Source organism: Xyrauchen texanus, chromosome 20, assembly GCF_025860055.1.
Source record: "Xyrauchen texanus isolate HMW12.3.18 chromosome 20, RBS_HiC_50CHRs, whole genome shotgun sequence".
NCBI lineage: Eukaryota > Metazoa > Chordata > Actinopteri > Cypriniformes > Catostomidae > Xyrauchen > Xyrauchen texanus.
Genome location: NC_068295.1, coordinates 28,859,078 through 28,872,044, shown reverse-complemented (window position 1 = coordinate 28,872,044; position 12,967 = coordinate 28,859,078). Strand labels below are relative to the sequence as shown.

General features: G+C 38.8%; 1 protein-coding gene across 4 annotated transcripts in view; it reads left to right on the top strand.

The window, feature by feature from the left end:
• The first annotated feature begins 384 nt into the window (after positions 1-384).
• LOC127660488 (fibroblast growth factor receptor 3) overlaps positions 385-12,967 on the top strand; it is a 49,961-nt gene continuing 37,378 nt past the window's right edge. For 3 of the 4 annotated variants that reach the window (XM_052150759.1, XM_052150758.1, XM_052150756.1), the window contains exons 1-2: positions 386-884; positions 6,359-6,577. In XM_052150759.1, the coding sequence (XP_052006719.1) occupies positions 6,433-6,577 (145 nt within the window). In that variant the 5' untranslated portion in view covers positions 386-884; positions 6,359-6,432. Of the gene's footprint in view, positions 885-6,358; positions 6,578-12,967 lie in introns of all 4 variants that reach the window. The other variant, XM_052150757.1, reaches the window with a different exon arrangement.

Here is a 12,967-nt window from a genome sequence, read left to right as displayed (position 1 = left end):
TACACAAAACAGATAATGAAAAGACAAATAATAATAATAAAATAGTAACAAATAACAATAAAAATAGATTTAAAATAAGGTGCCAGGTAATTCATAAAATAGAATAAAAACTATAAAAACAATATACACTATACAATATAAAATAAAATAAGCCTTTAACACGACAAAGGTTTTTCTCCCTCTCTCAGTTCAGGTTCTCTCTCTCACACACTCACTCACTCTCTCTCTCTCTCTCTCTCTCTCTCTCTCTCTCTCTCTCTCTCTCTCTCTCTCTCTGTGCCCTGAAATAGGGGGGGGTGGCATTGCACTCGCAGCAGGGACGCGGTTTGAAATCCGATCCTAGTTAATTTTTTTCACTCTCTCCAGAGCCTGGTGCTCCAAACTGTTAGTGGGAGTCTGTGAGCCAAGCTTTCACACACAGCAACAAACGCCCCGCACCTCACAACCAACCCAGCGGCGCAGCGGAGCAGTTGTGCCCGGACAGCGCAGCGGAAAAGAGCAGAGCGCTTCATTAGATGATGAAATTTAGTGTGATTTTTAATACATCTGTGAACGCTTTTCAGCGGTTTAAGGACTGGACAGAGTTGGACAGTTCAATGCTGTGTGGTGAATACGGCTTTATTCTGAAACAGTCGGCTGACTACACGCCTGTCAAAGAAAGATTTTCTTGACGGAGCCCAACGCTTGGATTTGTAAACTTAAGTTTTGTCTTCTCTTTCTTTTCTTTTCTTTTCTTTTCTTTTCTTTTCTACGGAGTTGGCTCCTGAATGTAATTCACGAAACATCTGGAGGGACCTCGCAACCAATCTTTCTCAAAGATTCAATCAAAATAGCCTACTTAATTGTGACCTCGAAAAGGATTACTTCCAAAAAGGGAATCTTTGGTGAGAACTTTGCTCTTATTATTACTATTACTACTATCCCCTAAGAAGATAGCATTGTAAAGCATATTTCTTGTTGTTTCCTTGTTTCAGTTACACATGTTTGTTTAGTTTTAGACAAGAAGCGCCCTTTTTTTAAATTACACTAATGATTCAATCAAAGCCATTCGAAATGAACGTTTTAGTTCAGAAGTGAGCTGCGGTTCTGGTGACGTGGTGTGTGCTCGTATCGCTCTCAGTCGGACAGGTGTTGCACGGAGCGCGTGTGTATGGATGACTGACACCGCGTGCTCGAAAGCTGCTTCACCAGTCCCGAGGAAGAGCCGCACCTGTGCGGAAAATACATCTCCAATAGGATTAAGATACAATGTTTGGAGTGTATCATTTAGATATGTTTTGACAGAAATAGGCTGTGGACAGACTATTAGAGTTATGTAACCGACTAATTTTCCTCAAATGAGTATATGAACCTGTATTTCGTAGGCAGCGGCAGGTCTTTGTCATGTAGGCTAGTAGGTGTTCTTGACGGTGCTGAAACGCCGTGGGATGTGAGGCGACGAGGAGAAACGCTGTCAAGGGCGCTTATTTTAACCGATATAGCCTATAGTGCTCTCCAACACACAACTGTTTTGAACAGTGCAGCAGGCATTGTAGATATCCCCTGACTTTAGCCAAATACATAGGCTATATAGCCTGTTATAAAATACTTGTGTTTTCATCTGTTTACCTGTTGCAAAATCACTAACTCGTTAACTGTCGCTCAGCTGTTGTGAAAGACTACCCGAAGCACTTTACAACTTGACGTGTGACGCATTTTAAAACCAAAATAACATCAATTTCTTCTGTGGCCACCTCAGCCAGGCTTCATTTGTGATATTTTTAGCTCATATTGAACGGAACCTCGCTGTTTTTCCCCCCACCTTACCATCTGAAACCAACTAATTAGCCACCTCATGTAGAATGACCACAACTCACTGGATAGAAACTTTGTAAACTGCTATTTTTCCCCTAATATAACTGGTATAAAGATTTTCAGCAGATATATTGTTTATATCTGCTATTTTATGACTTTACCAGGCAAATGTATGATAAATGGTTTCTAGCTGCAAGTTTCACCTTGTGAGAAATTTGGTTGTAGAACAAATATGTGTAGAAACCAATATCACCACTTTTACAAATTTGCCTCACTTTTGAGGAGATAATTATTATTTTTCAGTAATGTGTCCCCTGTGTTTTCAGATCATTTGTACAGCTCATCTAGAGCTAGTTACAATCTCTCAAAGATATCTCAAAGGTATTAAGAGTCTTCACACAACTCAGCCATTAAATAACTCAGCTGTTAAATTTGACTGGTCATGTCATCAGGAGGAAAATATGCTCCTTTTCGAATGGACGCAACAACTAATTGTGACCTTTAAATGACTGGTGCTGGCTCAAAATCAATACACTGCTCTTAGGACTATCTTGCCAAAAAAGAAAAGAAGACTATATGCCATTAAGTCTGTCTATCTACATAAAGCTATATTTAGACCCAATAGCTGTTGTCAGGATTAAAAGAAACTTCACTTAACAAATAATGTACACAAGATAATTTTGAATGCAAGTACAATGCTGTGCAAGGGCTAAAAAAACAATGAATGAAATTGAACACACAATAAACAATGGACAATGCAGAGCTACTCACAAACCATTTAATCCCTCATGTTTTTAATTACCCTTGTGTTGCTCTTTTGCCATGAATAATGGTTTTGTGGACGGTCTCATGCCGGACCCCAACTTTTAAGCAGAGGACATGTTGGGTTTTATTGTCTGGAAAGGACCGAAAAATCAAATACTAAAGAGTTTAGAGGGGGAAAACGACATTTCAGAGTGACAAACACGTGTAAATGGAATTTTGTACTGATTTGTACATTTGGAGTGTGGAAATCTGATGTGTTCCTACATGGAGATGTTTAATAGAACTCAGAGTGGGTTAGTGAATTTATTTCTCTCCTATGTGTGCAATGTTCTACATTAAACACACACTTGCACGCACACACACACACACACACTCGCACACTCACACACACACACACACACACACACACACACACACACACACACACACACATGTTGTGTTTCCATGTTTTATGGGGACTTTCCATAGACATAATGGTTTTTATACTGTACAAACTTTATATTCTATCCCCTAAACCTAACCCTACCCCTAAACCTAACCCTCACAGAAAAATTTCTGCATTTTTACATTTTCAAAAAACATAATTTAGTATGATTTATAAGCTGTTTTCCTCATGGGGACCGACAAAATGTCCCCACAAGGTCAAAAATTTCGGGTTTTACTATCCTTATGGGGACATTTGGTCCCCACAAAGTGATAAATACACGCTCACACACACACACACACACACACACACACACACACACACACACACAGAGCTTTTAGGGAGCCGTAGGAGGGCCAGTGAAGTCCTCAGCAGAGGATTGCAGCCCAACTCTAATAGAGACACCTATGGTTTCAGCTTTTCATCTACTGTCTCTCTGTCACTTTCTCTTTCTTTCTTACCATCTCTCTTTATCTCTCTCTCTCTCTTACTCTGTCTCCCTCCTAATCCCTATTTTCATTGGCTGATTTAGGCTGGGCCGGCTGTTGAATTGGCTGCACAATTACTAGAGATTACTCACATTATTTAGTCCCAATTTTTGCGCAAGGTGTGACTAGCGTATAACAGGACTCCATTAAAACCCTCTTTCACTGAAAACATTATACACATTATACACACATAAATGCCCAGTAAGTGACAGCATATTCCCATACACACCCTTGTTCAGTTCTGTAGTTGTTTTGTTGCCATCAAAGGAGCTTTCAAAAACAGAATGTTGTCATCTCTTAAATTTTAAAACTTTAATATTAGTATCGCCGACTAAGCACTCTAAAAGTAAGAGACAAGGAAAGATAGATACAGACAGACTGTAAACATAGAAGCTTGTCTTGATTTATTGACTGGACTGATAACCAAGTCAAATTCTTCAGTTATCCCATAGATAAACACTGATTGTTTTGAGAAAGCTGAACTTCAGAATACCACACTGTAGCACATTGCTGAGATCAGTCATGTAAGACTCAATACCAAAAAGCTGGTAATATACAAATTCTAAGAAGCACAAAACAGCACATATTGTGTTTGTCAAAATTACTCAAACAGATACAAGCAGGTGTAGGCATGTATGACAATTTAAGTAGACTACATCCAAAACATGTTATTGGAAGATTTGCCCTACTTGACTCACCTGCTAGTGTAAGGGATAATGTACTGTCAGCTGATCTGGTTATTATTGCAAACCTTAGTCTTGTATTACCCTAAATGAGTTTATTTTGTGCTATTGCACCAGTAGACTGTATGTTATTTCATTTATTGTACAGCTAATTACCAAATAGATAAAAAAAACAACACAGGCATGAAATATTGTTTTATGTTGAGTATAAATAGAAAAAAAAAATTATTACACGAGAAGAAAAAGACCATAGAATGATACAAGAGATATGAAACTAGCTCAGCTATGTAGGAAAATGGTCAATTAAACAGTTTAGTGGTCATTTGAAAATAAAATGTGTCTGCAGAATGCCATGAATCATGATTGATCGTTCAGGATGAAGTATCCAAGAGAGTCTAAAAGGAATATTCTGGGTTCAATACAAGTTAAGCTCAGTCGACAGCGTTTGTGGCATAAAGTTTATTACCACAAAAGTTAATTTAGACTTGCCCCTCCATTAAAATAATTAATTAAAAAAAGCGCAAAAATCTGGGTTCCTTCCTACAATGGAAGTCAATGGGGCCAATCAGTAAACATTAAAATACTCCCTATTTCAAAAGTTTAGCCACAAGACAAAACAATATAAATGCTAACATGATTTTAGTGTGATAAAATAACTTACAAAACTTTTCTTTGTAAAGTAATAGCCAGTTTTACATCTCTGTTGCCTTGAGAATGTAATGTCATTGAACTCTAAAACCCTAAAACGACTGTAAAATTGATGATTTAAACAACTTTACAGGTCAACTAATACACAATTTTTAACAGAAGAATTAATATAAGTGCTTTTATAAAACTATAAGATTCACTTTTCTGCCTTTAAACCTTCCACAAATTGGCCCCATTCACTTAGATTTGTGCTTTTTTTAGAAAGACAAAGTAGGACGAGTCAAAAGTAATTTATGTGCTAATCAACATTATGCCACAAATGCTGTCAACTGAGCTTAATTTTTTTGAACCCGGAATATTCCTTCAAAATTTGTAATAATATATAAGACAAGTCTATTTCTATCTATGAGAATATGGTAGCAGACCCAAAGTTTGTTTCTTCTTAAGGCCTCTATCCCCCCCACACTCAAGACTGTTGCTGTAAGATAGTATGGCTCCAGAAACATTCTCTAAAAACACACCTGCGATACACACTCCAGAAATACACTATACAGATACACTCCACAAATATACCCTTCTCTCCCACAAACAGCCAGTGCTGATACACTATCAGCACACACCACTATGCACACTCCTGCTCAATGCAAGCCAGGGAAAACACTGAGTTACTCAACACACCAACCTGGCTTCAAAGGTCCTTCTCTTTTCAGTATGTGCTGACCAAGAACTGAGTGTCTGCTCATCAGGGGAAAGAAAAACAGCACTGCGCCAGCTTTAGAAGTGTGCAAGTCTCAACTGCGGCCGTACAAGAAGAATGCCGCCGTTTCAAGTTAGCATGTGTGTGTGCCTGTGTCTAAATCATGGCTGTTCTAAAATAACAGGAGTTCAAGTTTAAAGAAACACAGAGTTTTCACATATTTTTGACATCTTTGAGTGAAAATCTTTCAGTGGGGCACCAAACCATACAGCCTTCAGCTCTGTATGTATGTGCATTTAGCTAAACCTCTATACATTCCTTTTATTGTGACTAATGTAAACTCTATGTGGCATGGCGCAGACACGTACACACTCACAAGCCACAGTGTGTGAGGGGAGCATATGTTTTTTTTAGAGAGATAAGTGTGTTTGTGTTAGCTTAGTGAAAGACTTGTTTCAGAGTAGTCCGACCAGAGTGAAGGAGAGAGAGAGAGAAGAAAAAGAGAGTGAGTAAGAATGCAAAAGAGAGTTTACAACAAATCCCTGCTTCGTCTAAACTAGAGCAGGACATATAATTTCAAATCACTCCATTTTATGCAGTTGTGTGTGGTCGTCACACTTTATTTTTCAATTTACAGTAAACACGGAGAGCTTCACACGTCAGCAAGGTATTTCAATTGAGTGGGCTGAGTGTTCTATAAATAACAAGCAACAGGCCTAATGTTTATTGAAAATTTGTGACAATTTTTTACTTTACACCACTAAAAAATATGAAAAAAAGTGTTTGTTCTGAGTTCCTTCTCCTGAGTTCCTTCTTAGAACTCTTTAGTAATGAATTTCTAAATGCTCTTTTGTTTCAGGTGTGGGACCAGCATCGTTTTGGACAGGTGTGTGTGGCAGCGCTACATTGACAGCATGTGTGTAACGGTAGAGGATGTCTAAATCTGGTCTCCGTAGTGAGGACACTCGTCCCTGCGCCGCTCCGCCCGGGATGGTCACACTCTGTCTCCTCCTGTACCTTACGGCACTTGTCTTCCCTCTGGTATACAGCGCCCGTCTGGTGTCCCCAGAGCCCACAGGTCAGACATTACATCTCATTCTACATGTCTCTCTCTCGCTCTCTCTCTCGCTCTCACACTATTTGCTGGGTTCACATGGACTTTGAATACTTGGGAATATTTAATTTTCAGGTCTGAAAAAGTCCTATAAAATCTTAACGAGATATTTTATCCAACAATAACAATTCTGTAATTATTTACTCACCCTCATGTTGTTCCAAACCTGTATAGCTTACTTTCATCTTTGGAACACCTGTTGGTCTTACACCCTGTCTACACCAGATGTGAGCAACATGTCACGTAAAAATCAGTAGAGCTCATTTTAATTAATGATTTTGTCTACACTCGAAACGTCCGTTGAGTGCATCGCATCTGTTGCAGCGCACCTCGTCCATTGCTGCATGCCGTGTCTTGCCAGCAGTAAAAGAGTGTCTCCATCCACTTTTCACTGCACGTGCTAGCGCAACTACAGCCAACAACACAAATACATTTTTTAGAATGTTTGTGTTGATGTGTCAAGTGTAGACAGCCTCAAGCCATTGCGTTGCGTTGCGTTGCATCAACGGATGCGCCTGGTGTACACAGGGTTTACCATTCACTTTCATTGCACCTTTTTTACTTACAATAAAAGTGAATGGTAACTGAGGCTGCCATGCATCTTAGCATCTTCTTTTGTGTTCCACAAATGAAAATCATAAGGGTTTGGAATGCATGAGGGTGAGTAAATAATTACAAAATTTTCACCCTATTCATTTACATTTATGCATTTGGCAGACGCTTTTATCCAAAGCGACTTACAATATTACAATTATATACAGACTTACAATTATTACAGGGACAATCCCCCCGGAACAACCTGGAGTTAAGTGCCTTGCTCAAGGACACAATGGTGGTGGCTGTGGGGTTAGAACCTGTGACCTTCTGATTAACAGCCCTGTGCTTTAGCCACTACGCCACCACCACTCCCATTTAAAAGTCATGGAAGTAGTAGTGACTACACATTTTTGTAGTTATGCTTAGCTGTAAAATATTTAATTGGCTCTATATTTTGTGCTTATGTAGAGAACAAATTGCTCGCAAGCTACGAATAGTGATGTTCAGTTTGTGAGCAAATCATTCTTTTAAACAGATTATTTTTAATGAATCGGTCAAACCAGTTCACAGATTGGGTTGAGCGATTCATTATCAAACTGTTCTGATTTAAACTTTATCACAAATTACTGAAAAGGTCACGGAAGTCATGGAAATTCATTTATCAAAAAGTAGGGGAACTGTGTATCTGAGCTCTCATATGCATTCTTATTTAATGCGATCTGCACCTCCTCTTATGAATTCCATAAACGTTCATCAAATATTTAAACTAGGTATAAATTGCTCTGAGCTTATTCAAAATTCACAAACCTGTTTGGACACACACCTCTTCCATCTCAATGCAAGCGCTCCTTAAACATTTATTTCAGGAGCAATCTGTGAACACTTTCACCAAGATTGCTGTTTATTACTGTTAATTACATACTGAAAATGAACAGTTTGTCAGTAAATCAGCATTTTTAAGAGGCTCAGTTTCCTGTACTTAACAGGCTGAGTTTGTACTGTGGCACAAAGTGGGCATTGTTGCAATGAACACTTGTGTAGCTGATATTATGTAAACACACTTTGTCCTTGCCATTGATTTATTATCCCGCAGTTGACGGATGAGGCCCTGCAGAGCAGATTACATGACAGTAAAGTGTGTGTGTGGTGTTGTGTGTGTGTCTAAGCGAGAGAGGGAGAGAGAGAGAAAGAGAGAGAATATGTTTGTGTGTGTGTGTGTGTAATGACTGAATAATGGCTTATCACTTCAGGCAGGTAGTACCTGAATTTTCTGCATATGTGGGCAGGCATGAGAGCTCATGTTTTGGTGTTGATAGAGGTGTAGATTGTTTGTTAAAGACAGGTTTTTTGGCTGAGTTCACCCAAGTCTCTGTTTTGTTTGGATTTAAGATGGGTCTTCCAAACAAGTTACAGTCACTTATGAAATAAAAAGGAGCTTGATTCGTTCTTGGCCCATTTCTCGGCTGTTTGAGTGTGTGTTGGGAGAGATCGTCTGATTGCAGGTGGATCTGATTTCTTATCCTGATAGCTGGTAAATATTAGGAGACAGAGATAGATTTACAGTTAATGTTCACACTTGGTCCAAAGAAAAGAAAGCAGAATGTCTTTAGTGAACCCACAGCATTAACAAAGAGGAATTGTTATGAGAAAAGAACCAGCAAACACTTTACCTCCTTTTTAATTCTAACCACCAAATCCACTTTTCTCTCACTTTTTCTATGCTTCTGTTTGTCTAATTCTGTCAATATCCAGATAGAGTGAAAAAATCTGCATCTGCATGCACACAATTTCTTTCAACGTCTTAATATGTGGCCTAATGCTTGATGCTTTATAAAGTGTGTTAAATGTCATCTTAAATGTCACTTAAATTCTTCATTATGCTTTAAATACACATCCTATTCCAGTTCCCTCTGATTGCATACTATCTATGGTCTATAACCATATTTAGACCCTATTAATGTGTGTACATGAGTGTTTTTTTTTGTGTGTGTGTCATTAGTTGGGTTCATTCACTTCATTAATGCTCTTTGAAACCCGCTGCATGTCAGCAGATGAGTTATTAATGAGCAAAGAAACAGTTTTTGGCTGTAGCCACCTGTTTGCTAAAACATTAAGTCACAAGCTGTGCGTTACAGTGATTTCACCATAAGTAAGAGGTGTTTTGAAGCACAGCGCAAAGTGTTTCTTGGCATTTTACAACAGATTCAAATGTGACTTGTCCAATAAGAATGTAGAGTCATAACAATCTACTTTATGAAACACACACAAACTTCATTACAGATAGCCTACCTGCACAGTAATGCACACACACACACACACACACACACACACACACACAGGAGAAGCACGCACACAATTGCTGGTCTGTCAGCCTGTAGGATGGGTCTTAAATATAATTATTAGTTCCCCTGAAGGAAATTTCTTAGATACTTAAAATTCATATGTGGTAGAACATACGGCTGAATATGTGTGTACGTACATACATGCACTGATCAGCCACAACATTAAAACCATTGACAGGTGATGTGAATCAAATAGATTATATCATTACAATGGCACCTGTCAAGGGGTGGGATATATTAGACAGCAAGTGAACAGTCAGTTCTTGAATTTCATCTGTTGGAAGCAGGAAAAATGGGCAAGCATAAGGATCTGAGTGACTTTGACAAGGGCCACATTGTGATGGCTAGATGACTGGGTCAGAGTGTCTAACAGCAGGTCTTGTAGGGAGTTCTCGGTATGCAGTGGTTAGTACCTACCAAAAGTGGTCCAAGGAAGGACAACCGGTGAACCAGCGACAGGGTCATGGGTGCCCAAGGATCATTGATGTGCATGGAGAGTGAAGGCTAGACCGTCTGCCTGATCCCACAGAAGAGCTACTGTAGCACTAATTGCTGAAAAACGTAATGCTGGCCATGATGGAAAGGGATCAGAACACACAGTGCATCCCAGCTTGCTGCATATGGGTCTGCATAGCCAAATACCAGTCAGAGTGCCCATGCTGACCCCATGTCCACCGCCGAAATCTCCTACAATGGGCACGTGAGCGTCAGAACTGGACCATGGAGAAGTGGAAGAAGGTGGCTTAGTCTGATGAATCATGATTTCTTTTAGATCATGTGGACGGCCTGGTGCGTGTGCATCATTTACCTGGGGAAGAGATGGCAGCAGGATGCTCTATAGGAAGAAGGCAGGGTAGCGGAGGCAGTGTGATGCTCTGAGCAATGTTCTGCTGGGAAACATTGGGTCCTGGCATTCATGTGGATGTTACTTTGACACGTACAACCTACCTAAATATTGTTGCAGACAACGTACACCCCTTTATGGCAACGGTATTCCCTGATGGCAGTGGCCTCCTATAGAAGGATAACGTGCCATAAAGGGTAGGGCTAGGGTGTTGGTCAGGGTTAGCCTATAGTAATTATCATTAGCTTTATATAAAAACAATAGAAGTCTATGGTATGTCCCCATTTAGATAAGTAAGCATGTGGGTGTGTGTACATCACTTTGTTTTATTAATTGTATTGTGTTTTAAATACATTTTTGTGGCATTATATAAAATATATTTTGTGTGAATGAAGTACATTACAGTGTATGATGGTGGTGGTGGTGGTGTGTGTGTGTGTGTGTGTGTGTGTGTGTGTGTGTGTGTGTGTGTGTGTGTGTGTGTGTGTGTGTGTGTGTGTGGTGTTGTTCTTGATTTCCCCCTGCTCTACAATAACACTTCTAGCAGTCATGAACAGATGGCAGAAGTTATGCTCTGTACGACATCCAACAAATACACATACACACAAACACAGACATGTACACTGCTCCTTTACCACCCATGAAATGAACCACTGCCCTGGCAATATTCCTACATCTAACACATACACACATACCCTTCTGCACACACTCATCCACAACAAACCAATGCTTGATGTGTCAAAAAAACAATCTAATCTGTTCATCACCCTCCTCTAGTTAGGGTTAGATTTAGGGTTTGGGTTTAGGTTAAGGTTAGTATACTCTACTATACTGCACATTTCAAGGAGTTTAGGAACACTGTTTCCTGTTTGACTGCTGATTTCCCTTCTGGGATGCTTATGAATAGTTAATAAAGCATTAATAATGCATTTATGACAGGGTAGCAAAGCTTATACCACACACCGATCAGTCTGTTACTGAAAGTGAGCAAGTGTTGGTTTTGTTTAGCCATAAGAGAGATTTCTAAACTGTTATAATGTTACACAGGGACAGCTAGCCATAAGAATTTTTTGGTTTCAAATTTTAGCTGTTTATACTGTGTGATAGACTAAACAGTATGTCAAATGTTTAAGGGGATCTGTTTTTGTTTATAATTTTAAGTTATAAATGGTATTGCTTATGCATGTTGATACACTTGGATCGTGTGTGTGTGTATGTGTGGGCATGCTTATGTGGTTTACGAGGACAATTCTTTGGGTTACAAACTGGTAATTACAAGGGTATTATGCTATAAATGTGCTTTATGAGGACCTCTCTAGTGTCCCCATAATTGAAATAGCTTAAAAAACATATTAAACTATGTTTTATTGAAAATGTAAAAATTCAGAAAGTTTTTTTGTTAGGATTAGGTTTAGGGGATAGAATATATAGTTTGTACAGTATAAAAACCATTATGTCTATGGAAAGTCCCCATAATGATAGGTAGACAAATGTGTGTGTGTGTGTGTGTGTGTGTGTGTGTGTGTGTGTGTGTGTGTGTGTGTGTGTGTGTGTGTGTGTGTGTGTGTGAGAGAGATTGGGGATATATCTGAGCAGCTGTTGCCAGTTGCTTCTGGGTATCATTGGCTGGAAAGAAGCAAGGCAGAGGATTAGTACTTTTCCTGCTCAGTAATACCTCATCTCTCTCTCTATCTCTCTCTCTCTCTCTCTCTCTCTCTCTCTCTCTCTCTCTATCTCTCTCTATCTCTCTCTTTGTGTATATAAATATAAACATTAATACACAAAGCAGATAATGAAAATAAAATATAATAATAATAAAACAGTAACAAGTGACAGTAAAATATAATAAAAATAAGGTGCCAGGTAAGGAATAAAATAAAATTAAAACTATAATAACAATATACACTATACAATATAAAATAGAATAAGCAAAAACACACCTATCTGTCTTACAATCTCTCTCTCTCTCTCTCTCTCTCTCTCTCTCTCTCTCTCTCTCTCTCTCTGTTCTCTGGAAAAAGCAAAGTTTCTCATTTCTATTCATACTAAAAGAGGGGGTGAGGGGGGAAGGGCAGGGTCAATGGAGAGGTGTGTGTGTATTTGTTTGATCGGTTGTGTTTTCCTTGAGGGAAATTTGAGGTCACAGAGTTGAAAGAGTAAAGTCTCACTCAGATCAGTTGTTATTCAGTCAGTCTTAACAATGTCATTATTACACATTGTTCAGACAGTTAAAACCTATTTGGCTGATGTCTAACACCACGCATTTTGAGTAGCGTTAAACCGATAATTGTATAAACAATTATAGAGTAACTTTAGACCGATATATTAGCCAGGCCAATTAATCAGCTGATAATTGGCCATTTTGAGATTGCTTTGGCCTAAAACCATGCCCAATTGTCTGATTAAAATATATATAATATATAATTCCCCTTGTGTCAGCTCCAAAACCTACGAATAGCTTAGTCAATGCATAACACACATTTTCTGTTTAACTTATTATTTTATTGGATTTTAAGTAAATAATTTATTTATCTCCAGCTATATTTGTGCACCTCTTTAAATTGTATTATGCATATAATCATCATTATATCAGCCATTTGCTACCCTGCTATCTAGATATCGATGTTGGCA